This window comes from Vanessa atalanta, chromosome 20 (assembly GCF_905147765.1).
Source record: "Vanessa atalanta chromosome 20, ilVanAtal1.2, whole genome shotgun sequence".
Lineage (NCBI taxonomy): Eukaryota > Metazoa > Arthropoda > Insecta > Lepidoptera > Nymphalidae > Vanessa > Vanessa atalanta.
Window position 1 is genome coordinate 4,273,823 of NC_061890.1, and position 20,580 is coordinate 4,294,402.

At 31.4% G+C, this 20,580-nt stretch overlaps 1 protein-coding gene and 1 non-coding gene across 3 annotated transcripts in view; both read left to right on the forward strand.

Moving 5' to 3' along the window:
- The window catches only part of LOC125071647 (GAS2-like protein pickled eggs), a 115,637-nt gene that overhangs the window by 87,038 nt on the left and 8,019 nt on the right, over positions 1 to 20,580 (forward strand). For both annotated transcript variants that reach the window (XM_047681952.1, XM_047681951.1), the window contains exon 3: positions 17,546 to 18,109. In XM_047681952.1, the coding sequence (XP_047537908.1) occupies positions 17,546 to 18,109 (564 nt within the window). The remainder of the gene's footprint in view (positions 1 to 17,545; positions 18,110 to 20,580) is intronic.
- On the forward strand, positions 7,241 to 7,312 carry Trnag-ucc. The gene has a single exon. It is a non-coding gene; the product is annotated as a tRNA-Gly (tRNA).

Sequence of the window (20,580 nt, forward strand, 5' to 3'; positions counted from 1 at the left end):
ATAGAACAGAACAATTTGTGAGTCCCAATTATATCGATGTATTGCAATCACACTTCATGTATAATTAATCTTCGAAAAGAATATTTAAATGTTCGTAGAAGCCTACTCGAATAGTTTTTTTTTTTTCTAAAGTTGATTGATTTGTAATTTATTCATTCATCTTAAATTAGGTCTCGCTGGTCAATGAAGATGTTTATTTTTTTTTAAATATATTTTTAATTAAAAAGTGATAGTATGTTACCGTTAGTTAAATGTTATTTGTGAGTTATTATATTATATATCTCAGTTATACGTTCACATTATAAGTTATGTTTTGTTTTGTATATTTTTTGAGATATAAATTATTTTTTTGTCATGTAGCTTATAATATAAACATAAATAATGGACTAATCACAAAACAATTAAAATTAAACGATTCAAGTTTGAATATAGCGTGTCACCCTAAAAAAACCATACGAGACATACGAAGTTAGTTTTTGCAGAATAGCACAGAAGATTTATAGAACACTTGAAATGATACTTATTCATATAAAATATAGTATAAGGACATTATATCTATATAAGTATTGATTGTTTTATAATATATTTTTTTATAAATTATTAACTCGTGCGAAATTATAATGGGATATAATACTTATTTGTCCCTTGTGTAGTATGGAGACAGCAAAATCTAAAACTTAGGTGTAATATTCATACAACAAGTAATAAGAACACACGTCACCGTTGTTGAAATTGTTGGAAGCGTTTTGGTCCTATGTGGTAATACATACAAACAGTTAATTTTCACTTGAAGTTTTTCTCTACGCTTATCATAACTTTGATATGAGTCACTATAATAATTTATATGTCGTTTCGCAGCAGGAAATTGCAGCTGACATAATGTTATGGTGTCGTAAAGTAAAATGTACTGTTGCGTTTCCTCTGATTGTCTCTGCGACAACCTATCTACTAACTGGGCTGTGTCCGGTCAAGGTTGATTCGACAAAAACAAATTAAATTGGTGGAAAATTAGTATTAAATTAAATTGATATTTATTAGTATTATTGCATTCTCACAACAATATTTATTTTAATATTGAAACATTATTTTTTCAATAAGATATAGACTTATCTTTTTGTAAGAATTTGTAATGAATAAAATTGAGGGACGAGTCAGGCTTACTGATATACTTATTTGAGAATTGGGTAAATTCATTAGGAATAATACTCAGAGAAACAGAAGAGGATAATCCTAATAGTTTCCCCTTATAGCGATTTAAACCGTGCTGCGAAATGTACGAATAATATAATATTAAACATATCTCTAATCTCATTTTGCCTTCAGTGGGCAATTTCAACTAGTACAGATTTTATAGTACGCAAGGTTGGCTGCAAAGGTGAACCCTCTTCCCTGAATCTCATAGATCGGTAGATATAACTGCAATCCGACACGTGCTTAGACCGCTACTAAATTTTTAACTCTAAGCTGCTACTAAAACATCCATCATAAAAATAACAATATTGGCTCGAGGCGGGTTTCGAAGCTTAAATGACTTAAAAAGCTACCGTTTTTACTTTAAGAAAAATCTTAAGAGCGTGTATTAAAAATACTACTAACCCTCTACTCGATTTGCATGTAAATCTAGTGCAAAGATAAATAGTTCGAGGGCTCATCAGAGACATAATAGGGATTAAACTATCACGGTTGAAAAATTACGGATTTACATTTTTTATTTATACACGATGATAGAACAAAAACTGTGTAAGTAATTCATTATATTTACAGCAATATTATAAGACACAAATTTGTTTAAAATTAAGTATATATTGCACAAAACATTACCAATAAAATATTAGCACTGATCGTTCCTCGCAGCATCTATTGTAACGTCATTACAAATGGCCCTTAATATTGAATTATGCGTTCCCGCAGTGCGCCTGACGCCGACAAATTCAATAGACTCTCGAATAAGGATTTGTTTACAATATTGTATAATAAAATTTGCGAAATTTAATATTATAATAAAGCAAGCGAAACTTCGATAACTCCGACGTAAATGGATTAGAACATAAATATATCATTGTTAGGTATATGCTTTGCTTGTCAACGAAAACATTAACGAAAACCGACTTACTTTGTGACGTTTGTATGTGTCATAAATATATCTCAGAATTTACCACGTACAGCGTTCTAACGACATTTTCCTATATATGTACACTTTGGTAATTTTAATGGTATTTTCCAGGATTTAAAACGAAAATATTTCGGTTGATTCATATATCATTTTATCCATATTCCTATCAACACACGAATAACTAATTCTGTGATCCTTGTTATTAAGGGATATTTCACATACATACTATTAGTATCACAAATCTTGAACAGGAAAAAACTATTTTTTGTAGTGTAACTGTTTTGTTACACTCATTACGAATAATGATCAATAATTGTTCTCTGTGGGGTCTTTCTAACCTTGGTCCGCAGAGCACGTTAAACTATTCCGGTTATTACCAAACACCACGAAGGTATGACTACCGCTTTTGAAGTATAATCTGTGCCTGTGAGATGACACTGAGCAAGTGTCCTCTGGTTAGACTATGACGGTGGCCTCCTCATCTCAACAGATTGAGCAAATGATTGGAAATACAAATCATTACGCATATAGATATTGTCATAAGATTAAAATAACATTAATTGCTATGTCATACAATCTGACGTTATTTTCTCATCCTTCGGTTTAGTTCCTTAGAATTTTTACAAATTGCTATCTAGTTTAAATTCTGGCAACACAGTTTTGCACAATCTGTATAAAAATATGCAGAGGTAAATAAATAATGATTACGATTCGAACATATGGGGAATAGGAGAAATAAAATATATATTTTATAAATCAAATTCACGGTAAACCAAATTCCGAGCTACTCAATGAACTTTCAAGACTAAGCCTAAATTATGGGAATTGTGCAGGTGTTGCTTGCTTAAATTTAACAAACTATGATGAAATTAATATCTGAAATACGGCAACAGGTATACTAAAAGTGAATAACAGAATTCTAATCTTGACAATCAGTTTAAATACAAATTAATGGTTCGATTTGCTGAAACTGTCATCCGTTTTGCAATTTGGAGTTTGAACATTAACAATGTTGTGATTGCAACCATTGCACTGTTCAAAGCTATCTTGATAATTTTTTTTTTTTTAATAATGACCGTTGACACGTCCATTAAACACAATGAGTGTTAAAATGTTATCTGTTTATTATTACTTGGTTTTAGTCACGTCACTTGGATCATTTTAAGTTTTTAGGGATAAATACGGGTCAACAGAAGTTTTTTTTTAAAGTTACGTACGTATGTATACAATTAGTACCCACCCTGCTTTGTGAAACAAAAAACCAACAGTATTTATCAAATTAATTATGTTAAATGGGAAAACAAATTTATCTTAATATTTTAAAAGTTTTATCACGACATGACGACCTCCGTGGTCGAGTAGTGTGTACGCCGGTTTTCATGGGTACGCCACTCCGAGGTCCCGGGTTCGATTCCCAGCCGAGTCGATGTAGGAAAAGTTCATTAGTTTTCTACGTTGTCTTGGGTCTGGGTGGTTGTGGTACCGTCGTTACTTCTGATTTCCATCACACAAGTGCTTTAGCTACTTACATTGGGATCAGAGTAATGTATGTGATGTTGTCCAATATTTATTATTTTATTTATTATCACTCTTGAAGAGATTACAATATATTTTTTTTAGTAAACATCGGTCAGGCTATGACCATCTTTAATGAAGACGTCAAAATTGTTAGGAACTTTCTGTTTATATTTAAATATTAGTCATATGTGACGTATCTGCTCTACATATGATTGTAATATATTTTGCTCTATTTTGTATTAAAACTATATCTGTGTTAGATGGTACTTTCCATCATGGGCATCTATTACTATCAAACGTTTACGTGCCATCAGTTATTTTTCAGTTATAGCAACAATAACAGCTTCAAAGATAGTCTACGCTAGACCTAGGTCATTTTGAGTTTCCCTATTGTTCTTCAAGCTAGGCGCCACAGCCGTTTGTGGCTAACTAAGGACATAGGTCAAATCTGTCGTGGGAACGCTCGCCAATTATATAAGGTCACGGGTTTATCTCGCGTTTGCGACAAAACGTGCCGACACGGGGTGACCATGAAGTAAAAAACTCGTTTTTTATTTTATATAATTAGATTAAACTGTGAGTAACCGAAGTAACTCAGCAACACATGGAATTTCTTCGATAAAAAATTGACTGTTCCTTTTAGGACATTGTTCAGGAGATTCTCATCGTAAATTAGAATTATTTTATGTTTGTTTTTGTGTTTCAATTATACGACATATCTAATAATATTAGCTTCGCACGGTCTCCCCCTATTATATGTTACTGCTACATCTCCACAGATCGTAAGTGTGTGGGTGATACTACATAACCTATAAACTTTCTTAAAATATTTTATGGAATCTGAACTGATGATCCTTATATTAGAGCAGAAAGAAACGAACTAAGTGATTTGCTTTATAAGATATATAACTAAGTCGAATGAAGTAAGTCAATCACAAATATATAATTACTGTGAATATCATAAAAAATGCTAATAAGGGTATCGAACGCCAAGCCAAAGACATAGTAAGACAAGTTATTTTAGACGTTTTAATAACATTATTAGGCGTTATCTAAAACTAAAACGAAGTGAGCCATATGGCTGTTAAACCGATTGAGATTTGATAATATTGATTGATTTGATCGGTTGCTTTAGATCGTTCGAATGACATTATGAGAAACAGTCAACACAAATTACGATATCTTGATATTATATTTGTGACATCTATGTCAAGTCATATGATTTCTTAATTTATTGGATTTTTATTAATAGCTAAAGTTTTAGATTTGAATGTGTTTATTTTATTTAGTAAAGGAATGTGAACTCGTAAATGGTTGTTATCACAGCTACCCATAGACATGGACGCTATTTGATATGGAGAATATTTGATATGGTAATCATCACTCTTTCTAACCTACCCAGATGTGCTTGTGCAAAGTATACCTAGTAAAATTATAGACGAGTACTCCCTATTTCTAGTATTATTAACTATTTAAGTTTTAATTATATTCTTATTCTACGCTTATATTTTTATTAATATTGGATTCCTATTATATGCAAATGCGTGGTAACAGTCGCGCAATCTCAACGATCACGACCCACCGGCGGCGGTCTACAAAGTAATTGTGACGCGCCCGATGCGCCGGCGCACGCTCCTCAGGGCTGATAAAATGCTTGCTATATTCATAATAATATATTTTCTTTTTATATTTGTTTTTAAAAAAATTCTTATTTACTCGATTGTTACTATCGAATCAAATATGTATTTATATTTTGGAATTTAAAAAAAAAAATCGGATCTTAAATGCCGAGCTGATTTTGTAAGCTCTTATCCTAAAAAATATATATTTTGCAATAAAATGGCGTTTCAGATTAACAGTTATTATATGATTAACGTTAACGTTACGTTAATATGTGATACGTCTTAATGGAGCCAAGACATTCAGTGGAAAGAGTGCATAGATCTTCAACGAAGTTTGCCGGTTAAAATCCAAGCATCCTATATACGTTTTAATAAGTTTAATATGCACGCTTTAAGCACATTAAAGTGCATACAATACATATTCACCAAAGTAAATAATGACAACCCTATTCCTAATGCCTTTATTATTCAGTTAGGCAATCCGTGACGTTTATGTCGATAATCGTTTATCGATTAATTAGTTTGCACATCACTGCTTTATACGCTCGTGCGATTCGATACAAAATATGCACATATTTAGCACCTTGTCGCGCTTACCTATCACAATATTATCTTGCTCATTGAAATGAATTCGTTTCGTTTTTATTCAATTTATTATACTACATGTCCTAACTGATCATATAGACACATCTTAACTTAATGAAATGAAATTATTAGTTAGAATTTGTTGGTGTTACCATTATACCCAATTCCAACCCGTTCATATTGTACTAAAGCCTAATATAACATAACATCCGACATGTAGTCTTATGCATAACTATCACGACGGTTTTTTTACAAAAATTATGTGCGGTTCCATCCGCGATCTTCCGTCAAGACTTACTCTATCGTTTTTTTCTTACTTATCTTTATTAATAATTTCGTGCAAGACTACGATAGACCCGATCGAAAAATATCCACAATTATAGATAGTTAAAAAATAATTATATTTTAGTCGACAAGTTATATCCGCAAAATTGGTATAATCGCGATATTTCGATAATAAATCCATAAAATTCAATGATATGACAGTTCAACGGGCGGTCATGTTTGACGTTTACGGGTGCGTTCAGAAAATGTGTTCCAAATATGTATATAATTTCGTGCAGGGGTACGGTAGACTCGATGGAAACTTATCCGTAATAAATTATAGATCACGTTCACGAAAAAGTTATATGTCACATGAAAAGTAAATAATAAACCGTATTTGTTTAGTTTAGTTATTTACTCTACCCGAACGAAGCCTGGTTTTCAACTAGTCTATGTATATAATTTATCACATATGCAATAATATATCGTTAATTTGTTTGTTTAATACATAATGCACGTTAGATTTATATACTATGAATAGAATGCCGTTTGAGTATATCGCGGAAAAACAATCTGTACAAAAAATACAAAAATCGATACATTTCAGACAATTCTAGATTATTTTAGAACTGGTATTACTATGACAATGGATTTTTTTCCTTATAATAGGAATAAATATTTCTTCGTATCGATTTAAATACCTACGCTTATTTCTAGCTTGATCGTGATAATGGAATGGAAACATGAGTATGAAGAAAATGGAAAAAAAAATATATCTAAGTGTATGCACAAGAAGTCTACAGTAAATTTAAATATGTAATTTATTTTATGTTACATTTTATCATTGCTTCCGTTTAACATATTTATTTAGGCTTGTAGTGTGTTGTGGTTCCCGACTAACGCGCACTTTTTTTTGTTCTTAATCTTAAAATTCCGCATACATGTCTAAAATACTTTTTTTATGTGTTAAAAACATGTGTAAAAAAATGCTAGTGTTTTAATAATGGACCAATAACTGGTTATGTATGTCGATAAGCATTGTTTTTATATGAAACTGTTTTTATCATTCATAGGTCAATGACATTAGATTGAAGCGAAAAGATGATAATGGCTGCGTATTTTGTTGAATACAGCAGATGCGATGGTGGTGTAATGGTCAGCATAGTTGCCTTCCAAGCAGTTGATCCGGGTTCGATTCCCGGCCATCGCACACTTTTTTTTTCTCAACTTTCATTTAATTTTCTTGCTAGTCATCCTTATTTTAAATATCTATTTTTTTTACACTTTGTGTATGATTTTTTTTTTAAATTTTACATACGAAGTCATTTTATGAAGCAACACACTAAGAGTTTTAGTTAGTACTTTAATTGACTTCGAAAAAGTAAGAGATTGTCTATTTTTACGTATAATATAAAATTTGTATTGATTACAAATTAAATTTTATGTTTTTTTTGGGGGGGTAATATTATACTTCAGGTTCTTTGAGGAATACATTCAATCGATTTTTAAGTCGGATTTAATTCTTATATATTTCTTTAAAAAAATACAATTGGGTTCTCCTAGCAAAAGCATTTTAAATCATTTTACAATGTATATTAAATCTAAAGCTAACAAGCTAATAATTTCTTTAATTGTGCTATTGTTTTCCTTTCTGGAAATGTTACAAATCAGCCTCTTGCTGGGAGGCACCAATAACCGCTTTTTAGCAATAAAAGACATTGTATTACCTATAAATTTCTTTAATACTAATAGCAATCGATGTATTAATCCTCGAACAATGTCAAATGAATACATTTCGCAAGGATCTATGTCAGTTCCGTTTCCGGTGCACTCGCTGTGTCAACCTTGATATAACGAGTACTAAGATAAAACTTTGACGAGCAATAACTTGTTGGACCTTCACACGATCACATTATATTATCGTAACTACTCTTAATATAAAAATGTAATAAAACTGTAACAGAATTATCCGACTGTAAACATTTTGCACGCGAATTACATTTAAATTAATTATATTAAATAAATTAAAATAAATATAGTTATTGTAGTATTAGATTTATATTTTATGTAAAATATATATTATCTGTATTTTTATGGCATCTGTCATCTCGAGTGACAAAAGTCGCGGAAAAATGAAAAATAAAAATTGGCGTGCGGTGAAGACATTTAATTTTTGTGTGCAGCGAGCTGATATTTGAACATAGTATATATTAAATACAATTTGTAAATCGACCTTACATGTAAACATTAAACTTATTATTAAAATCTTCAGGAAATCTGCATGTGTCTAATTTCAATGAAATTTTGTCACATGTGTAATGTGTATCCACCGCGTTGAAGCGCCGTGGTTGAGTAGATTTCAAACCTTCTCCTTCAGCAGCCCTTAGCCTGGTAGTGAATTAAAGGTTGTTTATTTTATACATAAGTATAAAATTATATTATAGTATTCTGATAAATAGTTGCTTTTGGTAGCTAGAATATATAAGTATATATATAAAAATTCAGAACGTGTCAGAAGTTAAACCAGACACATACATACGCATCTTCTTATTGTAATAAAAATGTCGTCATATTTTAAGTCTCAAGACTTCAATTTAAAATTTAGGGAATTTTATAAAAGAAACTTGTTATAATATTGAAGTATGTTGTTGTAATTTGCATATAAAAGACTAGCATCTGGCTCTGACTTTGCGCGTGTAATTGTATTCGAAATCGATATTGGCACATGGGAGAAAAAATAAGTTCATACGTATTTGTTTTCTATTTCTTATCCACTGATTTAATGTTTTGAAAAAACTATCGTAATTTTCATTGCTTTATATTTTTCATAATGTTTTCAAGAGGCATGGAAAAATTACTTACGTAAAAGTACTTAATATATGTATATAGTATGATAATTTAAAAAAAGAAATGTTGACTTAGATTAAGGGGTGAATTTGCGTGAGTTATTAACATATAAACTAACATATTAAACATTCCTCTTTATTATATAGTACTCGAAACGAGTTACAGGACACGTCAAAAAAGATAATGAATTAACAAAAGTACAACGAATCGTCGAACGCAGCGTGACTATTTTTTGTGACCAAGAAGAAAGATTTTGATAAGAGGCTCCTTGACAGGGGTCAGGAGCCAAAAACAGGCAGAATGTCAGAAAGACTAATTTAATATTATAATTACGAGACCATGGTCGTGTCGGTTATTAAACCTTTAACGTAACGCAAGGACCGTACAAACACGTAAACAATTTCCTGCTGACAGCGATAAATGCGAAAATTTAGATGTAATTAAAGTACCACGTGACCTGGAAGCCATCAAGTGTCGTGCGCAGGCGCGAGACCTGCCATATAAGGGCTGGAGCGCGCCGCCCCGTGCCACTCGAGGTCGAACGCTCGACAAGGTCACAGGCCTTCCTCGTCGTCAACAGGGGTGACTGACTCATAAAAATTCACACTTCAACAGATTTACGATTTTGATAAGACGCGGAAGAACCCTTAATTTGACTTTACCGTGATGAATGAAACGTATTAAAGCGACGACATCGCATAAACGGAATTTATTTAGCCGTTTTTGGTGTTTAAGAACACTTATCGGGAGTTCGATCAACGATAATAAATGTATAAAAACAATTTTATAAATTTAATCAACCATTTGTCATTCTTGCTTATCGACGCAGATTGCGAGTGGCTGCCTCCATAAAATATGTAGGATCATGATTAAAATATGAGACGAGAACGATGTTTAATAAACAACTCGCCGTGACCAGTAAATAGATACATACATAAACCCGGATGTAGTTAGTCAGTCGCTGAGAAAATAAATAAAAATGGTCTACTATTGTGTCCCGTCGAATCGAGACATGGTGTAACTCAAACACTTCCTGAATAGGCGGTATTTATGTTACGATCCACCGTTATTATGTTGCTAAAAAGGTTGCTCATTAGATATTTGTCAAATAAAAGGCAGAATTTAACTGCTAGGCTTATATAACTACTAATATATCTGAGCATCGTAAAAGATGTAATTACATTTATGACATAATTAATTTAGTATAAATATACTGCTGTGTTTTGCTAATTTCGAAAGCAGGACCAACGCTATTATATGCTTCTGAGGCAGTGGAGATTAAGCACACCGAACATTCTGAGAGTATTTCGGTGGAGCTTAATAATTTTATAAAGATATCTGAAATTTTAATTCAGAACCGTATCTCAGACTTGTATCAAGCCACTAGACCAACTAGCCAGGCAAAAATTATAAAATAATTTTAATAAGAAACTTCAAAAACCATTCCTTCGGTAATGGGGTTTCGAAGGAACTTTAGATAGCCTCGTTACAAGTCCCCTGACCATTTAGGGCCGGTATTGGCATTGCCTTGAGATGGAATCTTGATGATTATGACCATTAGTCGATTATACCTCGCCGTATTAGGCGATTCCGTATTTGTTTCAACGCCTATTTGTCGTGTTGAATTTAATTGAACCAGCCAACTTCCTGGTGCTAATAATATCTTTGGGTCTGGACGTAGTATCTATATATAGATAACTCGTTCAGGTATTAAGAAAGATTTTCAACTATGAATAGATCCAGGAGGCAAAATCTATAACTTTAATTATTCTATAACGTTCGATACCGTCCCGAACATATTTCGATGCAACTTGGACCGATCTTCCTCTCAAAAATAAATCTTAACTGAATCGTAACTAGTGAAAATTGATTTCTATCAGGTCTAGGTTTCTTATGTAAAATTTTATTTATTGCAGTAAAGTTAAATTTTCATGATTTTTTTATGACTTTTATTACAAGATCATGATGATTATAATAAATGACATTACTTTTCTCATGGGACAAGTCAGATGTATGTGATATTTCCATGATTTATTTGTCCTTTTGTCATACGTCGTATCTGATGCTATAATCTGATTAACTCCTGATTATAAATGATACTTCTAATCAATTTAAAGTTTATACACAACGTTAAAACAATTCAGTTACAAATCTTATTCTTCGTGTGCGCCTTTATAAGCCAGTCCAGTATTTAAATTAGGGAAAACTAACCTTTCGATACTAATTGTCGATCCATTGTATTTAGCTGATGAATTCAAAATTAAAACGACATATGTTAGATACATCAGCTAACTGCATTAATATAATATGGTAAATAGAAAATCAGCATCGCCTCTTATATTATTTTTCTAAAGTAAGCGACTAAGCTACCTAAAGTGCTTAAAGTACTTAGCGTTAAACGAAAAGTTCCAGAATACAGTATAATTAGAATCATAGGATACATATGTATGTTTAAATTAATTATATAATATGACGTATTAAGATTGGAATATTACAAACAAATTAACACTTATTTACATATTCTCTGGTGTTGTTAATTGTATCGTTTTGTAATCGAGACACGTGCTCGAGTAAGTGCTGTGATAACTTCCTCATTTAACACAAATAGGGTAACCATGATTTATATAAAAACAGTACAGTTCCTAATTAAAAGCGTAGAACAAATGGAAATTGCTTAAAAAGTTTATTACATAAATTATTTGTTTGTAGATGAATTTTATGTAATAATCCTTAACTAAATAATAGAATGTTTTAACATCGTTCTTAGTCTGGCATTAAGTATAAGAGCATAATGTAAGAAATCGTAAATGTCTCAACGCCGAAGAAATACTTCTTCTGCTGTCGAATAATACGAAACTGAATTCAAATGCGCCTTTGCGAATAGTAAATAGCTGAATGAATTTAATTCAATACGAGTAGGGCAAAATTTTGTGTCAGTTCGAGACTTGTCCTGAGTATTTACCATGAAAATGTAGACACATTACAACGAAAGATATTTTTTCTCTTTTAATTGTGCTTACCACTGAATTGATTAAACCGATATTGATACTTCGACTTAATGTAGTTTATTTAATTTTATTACAAGACAAGCGTCTAGACTTCGGAATGTCAATTTTATAAATATTTTTTAAATATTTCAAGGAGGGTGAACATAAAATATTGATTGTTTTTTATTGAGAAAATATTAAATCATATTTTAAATTATCGTGCTATTTTTAAATAACAGTAAACATACACTTTGTGGTAGGGCTTTGGGCAAGCTCGTTTGGGTAGTATAAGTACCATTCGGTCATCACGAATTCATACTATTATGATCTTCCGGTTTTAAAGGTGAGTTAACCAGTGTAAGTACAGGGGACACATCATTTTAGTTTCCAAGGTTAGTGGCGGATTGTTAATGTAAGAAATGGCTAATATTTACAGTGATACGTTTGACTGACATTCTCCCGATTTAATAAAAACAAACGACATAAACGGCCATATCTCATAATGGCGTAGCCTTAGTTCGATATTTTCCCAGCTCCAAGGAACCGCAGACATCATTATTTGGTATCAATTTCAACTTTATACTCCTGTGCGTATCCGAGAAAAACCAAATGATCTTATAAGGGTTTTCTTTTTTCCTTTAGAGGTACGGAACCCCAAACAAACTATTTTAGAGTGATACGTATTCATTCGAGTGGTATTGATGGTAATTACATTTATGGCTATTCTCTGGTAATGTCTCAATTCAATTAGATGTAATGGAAAGATAAAAACAAGTAAGTACTGAGTCTAAGGAAGATGTATTCAGTTGTGTGCGTGCTATGCATACAAAGACAATAATATTATTATGTATTTATTACATTTTAATTTTCAATTTAAGTTCATTATATAACAGATGTCAACTTCAAACATTGCGGAATCGGAATGGTACGGTTAGCAAGCACGTCGTTTTAGTAATTTATAATTATAACATATAAAATGTACAATAAAATAGGTGTTACTAATATCTTTAAAATGTCGACTATTCATATTTTGTTTCATTTTTTTATTTGTTATATTTTATAAATAAATAATAATTACATTAATCATTCAAAAACCCTGTTACAAAGGAACGATAATTTCTGTAATATGTTCAGACTCTCCTAGAATGTGAGTTTAATTCATGCATCATATCTTCTACTTACGTAGAAAATAATAATTTATCATAAAACAAATAATAGTATTATTAATAGTAAGTTTGGAAATGATCGATCGACCTTGAACCGACATGACAGGTCATCGACCTCAGCTGGTTTTGGCGGTTGTCGAACTTACTTTCCGTGCGATACTGTTTACCTAACCGATGACATTTTGTCGTAAAGATTGAAATTTTTTTTTTTAAGCAGATAAAATTTATTTGTTATATAATATAATTATTTACAGTAATGATCGAATAAGTTGTATATATTTTGTAAGCTACCCACCCGGCTCCCCTCTAAGTCATTCGGTTTAAATGTTTCTCATGTAATTCTTACCAGCTATAACCTCTGCAGTGACTCAAGGTATTTTCATTAGTTGCCCCGCATACAGTTATTCTTTGAGTAAAGTATAAGAAAATAAATGTCACTGCGATTGGATGTAAACGGCCTACATATTAACTTCAATATAATTCAATTTCCAGGAATTTATAAGCACAATATAATTAATCAGTCAGCTTCTACATATAGCATACTACATACACTCAGTAGATATTTATTAAAATAATTTATTGACAGTTAAGTTGAAACTTTTCCTAGTAACACTTCCGATATGAGATTGTAAATATTTATCCAACTATTATAAAGTTATAGCGAAAGATAATGGTACAATAAAAACATAACCAAACATTAGGCCTTAAAATGTTATGCTTTGTCTGGAATTAAATTAAACAAAAAAAAAACTAGGTGTTCCAAATGTGGGACGTCATTAAAATCCGAATAGTTCGAACAAGATTCGAACGTAAGCCGCCATATTTAGGTAAAAACAAAATAATAAATAACAATATTTAAATATTAGATTATCTGTAACGAATCAATTTAACCGTTAAACTAAATTCACGCTTAACGTTTATTATATGAAAACATTGTAACCGGCCTTGAGGGTTGGTTCGCGGTTAGTATTGTACTAGTTACAATTTCAATGTGTCTTTTTGAATATCTATCCTTGTTTTGTAATATCTTAGATACGGATTTAGATTCATAAAAAGGATTTAATTTATGTTTAGTTGGTTTTAATCCAGAATATGGACAGTCATAGTACTAGCAAACTCCGTTTTCAAGGAATTACTAAGATTCCCCTTTTCTCACTCAGCTGACCGTATCCTCCGATAATAGCTCAGGCAATAGACTCTCACATTGACCCATTGAGTATTAAAATTCAAGACTAGAACTTAATCATTTGTATTGTACAAAAAGAACCGGTTGAGTATTTTCGTTCAGTTCGTCCTAGGATTGGATGTTTCGTTTTCCGTACATCTGGTTATTTTACTTAAACTATTAAAACGTAAACGTATTACTACTATGTATATAATGAAGGTATTTGAATGAAAATTTCAATGCCGATTTGAGTAATAGTAATGCCATCAAGTTTTAACCTTTGCACTAATTAATCGCTACGTTAATTACATAAGTAAATACATACAAACGCGCATTTATAAGTAAACTTAGTAATTGTAAATCGGACAATCGGTAATAAGAATTGTAAAACAAAATTATCCAGTGCGATCCAATCTCATTTAATATATTACTTTTTTAATTAAATATAATAGACATAATAGGCCATTTATGGGTATTGTAAGAAATATTAGCCAACTCTTACATACCAATACGCAACCAATCTTCGGGACTAAGATGTTATGTCAATTGTGTTTTTACACTGACTTAATCAACGTTTAAATCGGAACAAAACAGTACAACAAGTATTGCTGTTTGGCAGTAGGACATTTGATAACCTCGCACAAAACCCACCAAGTATATAGTAACTTCTTTAATCAAATTTTAATGTTTTTTTTTCCAGACTGATATTATTATATGTATAACGCGACTTTTATGTTATTATAAAAAATATTGTTACAAAACACGAAATTAATATGGAACAATATAATTATTGTTATTTAAGCTTGATATCACATTAGCGACGCCGACCGGCGCCTGCGCATGACGCAACTCAATTATAAATACTATGCATATAAAATTGTCCTGTGATTTGAGCAATTATTATAGCTTGCAAGACATAAGACGTTTATATTTTAGTCAATTTTTTTTAAAGGTTGTTGATATAATTATTTAATAATATTTATTTGAAACTTTGAAGCTGGATTAGTAGTTTATACTCAATTTGTAAGATATTTGGAAAGAAGCTATTTATTTGAGTTGCTTTAAAACCTTTGATCTCGTTAAAATTATGTTAATTTGTTAATAGTATTCTTGGTTTGCTATAATTTTTTAAACAATTAATACGGTACATTGTGTGAAACAGAATAATCCAAATTTAACGCAGATGGATGTGTACATACATTATATGGGAGTAGATACTATATGCTTTGGTCTTTACTTTCTTTGTTAAGAAACAATACGATGATGATTATACGGACTACTTGGTGCCAAGCACAGCTGAATATCCACTAAAAAACCAGCAGACCCACTCCTTTTCTCTGGAGGCGTCACGGCATCGCCCTCGCAAGCAACAGTGACAAGGGCTTTTAAAACCTGGCCAAAGCAACATTTCAGATTGTTGATTAAATGTAGATTCTGCCCAGTAGAACCGGAAAGATACTCAGTAGTTACTCTTCTCGGACGATTAAATTACATACGTATTTATATTAATTTACCGTGCATTATTATTTTACTGTATTATATTTCCATTGAAATTGTATCCAGTATATACATCATCCATTACATTTATTTATTGATTGTATACATACTTATTATCTTATGTCATTAACGTAATTTTTTTAACTTTATTCAAACATATATAAACTATTTGATAAAAAAAATGTTCGCACATTTTGTCTAATTATTTTTTATTCATGGTTATGTATTTTTTTTTATTTAGCTGTTAAATGGTACTTTATTTATTTCTTCTTTGTATTGTAGAATAAAAACAGTTCCGTTCAAAACGCTGGTCTGAATTTGCTTGGACTAAAAACAGTTTATTTTAATATTTTTTTATTTTAAATACGTATTTTTGATATAATTTAGTTAATGTTTTGTATCAGGAATAGTTACTAGTCTCAAATTTATTTTTTATTTTTATTCCTATTCTTAAGATAATATGCTAAGTCAATAACCATAAATAATATACCGAGGATCTTATAATCAAGGTTTTCTCTGAAAACCGAGACAGTATTATGTTTTGAGCATTAACAAGTACTCCAGGTAACTTCACGTTTTCCCAAGCCCTTTCATGCGACCTTTTGTTTCTGCGTCAAAGACGCAGGAACAATGAATCCTTACAAATGCTGCAGCAAAACCTAACACTTCCTCGTACAACATAAGCAAGTCTGAATTTTACACAATTGCGTTTGAAATGCTTGCGACATCTGCGACTTGGAGAAATTACGTTTGTGAAATTCCATTTCTTTGACGAAATTCGATCACTTTCATTTCCATAAACAATATTTTTTTTCGAAATAAGAACTATTTTAAACATTGTTTATGGAAAAATCTTTTAACGAAGACCTTGTCAAGTCACAGCTTACAAAATATATTTATTATTCCTCTATCAAATTGTCAGGTATTTGCCCAAATGGGATATAATTCGTCGAACTTGATATAGAAAGTTTATTATGAGATTGAAAAAAATCGTTAGTCAAACCAAATTTGGTATTCATTATTTGTAGCAAATATGGCAGTAAATGGTACCTGTGGCGCCATGGCTTGAAAATTTATTTCCATTTACTCATATATAGCTGTTATCAGACATAAGTTTAGTTGCTATGAATGATTGACTTGTCTGAAAATACATTTACTGATTTTCTTTATTTGGTAAAGGCCTTTAAGCTGTTGGAAATTTAAACGTATATTCTTCATCATCTCTGATCGTATTCCGTTATAGTCGTACAATAAAGACGATTCACTTAAAAATAGAATTAGCGATAAATATTATTTTATTACCGGACAGTAATTTATCTCATAAATTAGTAAAGAGGTACAATAAATCCATATTTAAACTTTAAGGTTCTACTTTATTGACTATGAGATATCTATCGCTGATATGATATGGCGAAAATGAGCAGTATTAGCAGTTAATAGATTTATTATATTTAATTGGATTAAATATAAAACAACTAAGATGTCAATAAATATATTAGATAAAATGGTATTCAGGAAGGAAAATAGTAAATAGTACGTAAAAAACATTTATTCTTTCCAACATTAACACTATATGGGTACTTAAGATGATTTTGCTCAAACAAACAGTTCGTTTGAAGATATAAACAATACTATTCTATTTATGTTGAAAATATTTACGCTTAGTTGGAAATGAAAGACATTAGAGATGCTCTACCAAGCGTCTCTATTCTATCATTAGAAAAATATTCACATAATTAAATTTTATCTAATTTAATTAATGTACTTTTATTTTGTTGCAGCACGCGAACGCTGTCCGTGAATCAGCAAGACTCATCCTAGACTCGCCAGTTCCAGAATCAGAAGATGCTCTGATTCTTGCGAAAGCACTGCGTACCCGGCCACCGGTCAACATGCTCCCTGCTGCTAAAGCTGGCACATTCTTCGCCAGAGATAATTTATCCAACTTTATCGACTGGTGCCGTAAAGCATTGGACATCCTGGAATGTCTCTTATTTGAAACAGACGATTTATGTCTTAGAAAGAATGAGAAGCACGTTGTGTTGTGTCTTCTAGAAGTAGCTAGAAAGGGAGCAGTTCTAGGAATGCCCGCTCCATTACTCGTTCAAATGGAGAAGCAAATCGAGAGGGAATTAGCCGGTGAAGAGTTGAGACCAGATGATTCAGCACTGGGCTTAGTGCCGTCAGGACCTCAGCCGCAGTTGGTCACAAATGATTTAAGAAGTTTGGATGAGCGTGTCAGAGATTTGGTAGAGAGATGTTCCTGTCCTACCCAATTTCCGATGGTGCGGGTTTCGGAGGGAAAATACAGGATTGGAGACACTAGAATGCTGATCTTCGTCAGAGTAAGTTTATGATCTTATATTTTTGACATTTGCTTATTGAACAGAATACTAGTGAAATTTTTAATATTTCTACATCTGTTAAAGAATTAATTACTTATTATACGTTAACAGTATTAACGATTCGATAGTAGATTGTAAAGTATCTTAAAGTTTTGAATCTTAAAATTTAATAAGTTATTTATAAGTTAACATAAATAACGCAAATTTTATACCATATTACATATAAAGTTAAACAGGAAGACAACCTGACATTGATTGAGTTTATTTACTTAACAAGTTATTCTAGATTCTAGACGCTAAGTGAACAAAACAATAATATCTAATTGATAGGATAAATAGTGTTTATTTGCTTCGCACGATTATCAAACACTTATGCTCATATTTAAGTTTTGTCCCTGAGTAAGCCGCAGTTATGGCTACATAACATTTTATTTCCGTATGTCAAATCTTGGAGGGTAATTCTGATTGTTCGAAGGATATATTATATATGGTATGTTGTTGTATAATTGTTTTTTTTTTTTAATATTAGTTGAAGACATTGTTTGTTTGTAAATTTGCCCTTATATGGCGTTGCAGAACATCTTCTGCACATTAAATCAATTAACGCGGTATGTCGCGACTACAGGCAGTTCGCGCGGTTTAATTTTGTATGTACGTAGTCCTTTGGCGTCGCTTGATACGCGCGTAACAATCCGCGCAAATCTGCAATGTGTTATGTTAAACGATCTCGCTCTTTAACGATCGTCATAATTATTGATATATTATAACATCATAACCAGGTAGTTATAATGCAAACAATATTCAATTCCTGTTAGCTCATTTTTAAGAGTTCAATAAGTTATTGTGTAGACTAAATAAGAAATAACTGTTCCGTTCACAATGCTGATCTAAGTTTGCTTAGATTTTAAACAGTTTATTCAAAAGAATTGGCTTTTATTGTAACATCAATTATATCTTAAATATAAATTTCAATATAATACTTATATTTTTTTAATAAAAAAAGCAAAAGTACCTTATTTGAAAGACCTTTCAAAAAAATGGTTTGCAAACGTTTTGCATCGTGAGAAAATTACTAAAGTATCTAATATATACAAAAATAACGTTTGCAAATAGTTTTGTCAATTTAATACGGCTTTGAGTCTTATTCCAATATGTTTAAAGTTTATAATCGTATTTTGTTATAAACTGTTTATCGACCTCGTTTTGAACCTTGCGTACCTTAATATGGAGTGATTGACAGTCCAAAACGTAGAACTAATTTATCTTGAACCGTAATTTTGAACAATATGCGTGTAGTATGAGTTTGCTTTAAATTGGTTGCTACAGCGACCAATATAAATTGAACAGTCTAAAAATAGACAAATTTTCTAAATTCATTCATGTATTACTTTGATTTGGAATTTTAATTGCAGTATTTTACTTGCAGACATATCTCTAATCTCGTTCCTCTATATGAGTCTTTTTGAGCTGAGATGGACCAGTGGTTTGCGTACCTATTTTTTTTTTTTATGATATAGGGGGCAAACGAGCAGGAGGCTCACCTGATGGATAGTGATTACCACCGCCCATGGACATCTGCAACACCAGGGGGGTTATCTAAATATCAATCGAATATTATTGGTTCAAACCCGAGCAAGCAACACTTAGTTTTCATGTGTTTACTTGTGTTTATAATTTACGTTTTGCTAGGCAGTGAAGGAAAACATCGTAAGGAAATTCAACCTCAGCCATTATACAAAGCATGTCTAAATACCTACTCACATACCTATTTACTTTTTGTTATAAGCTGTTAATTTTTTATAAATTAATGATATAGATTTTCATATATATCAAAACAAAAGAGTTCGAATTTGAAGTAGAAATTAAAGTGTCCACTCTCTGACTCCCAGCTCTGTCATCCGATCAGCCTGATGCTTTCTTCATTCAAATATTATCAAACATAGATTTGCAATATGATACATTTCCTACGTTATTTACACCCTAGCCAAGATACACTTCGATATAAATAAAGAGCAATATATATATAAGGATGAAAAATATATAACAAATATACGTGGCTGCCAATTTTGGACATAAGTATACGAATAATTAATTGTATTTAATTTCTAATTATATACGGTTAAGCTACGTAACTAGTTAAAATAAATCTAGAAAGTTTCAACGAAATTAACTTATAAATGAACTAAATTCACGTATACCCAAAACAGTTGCGGTTCAGTTGAAACTGGCCGTAAGTAAAGGTCATGCTCCAAACGTTTTGTACAATATCAACCGATTTGATTTGACCAAACAAGGAATCGAACGGACGTATGAATCATCGATACCTTAATGGTGTAACGTTCGCTTTTATAGACTTCTAAAATAGTTCAGAACATTTATGTAACAGCCATTAGAACACGCATTCGAAAGAGACGATTTTAATATTTTACGCAATGAAATGAATCGTTTTTATTTTAGGAGATTCATCCATT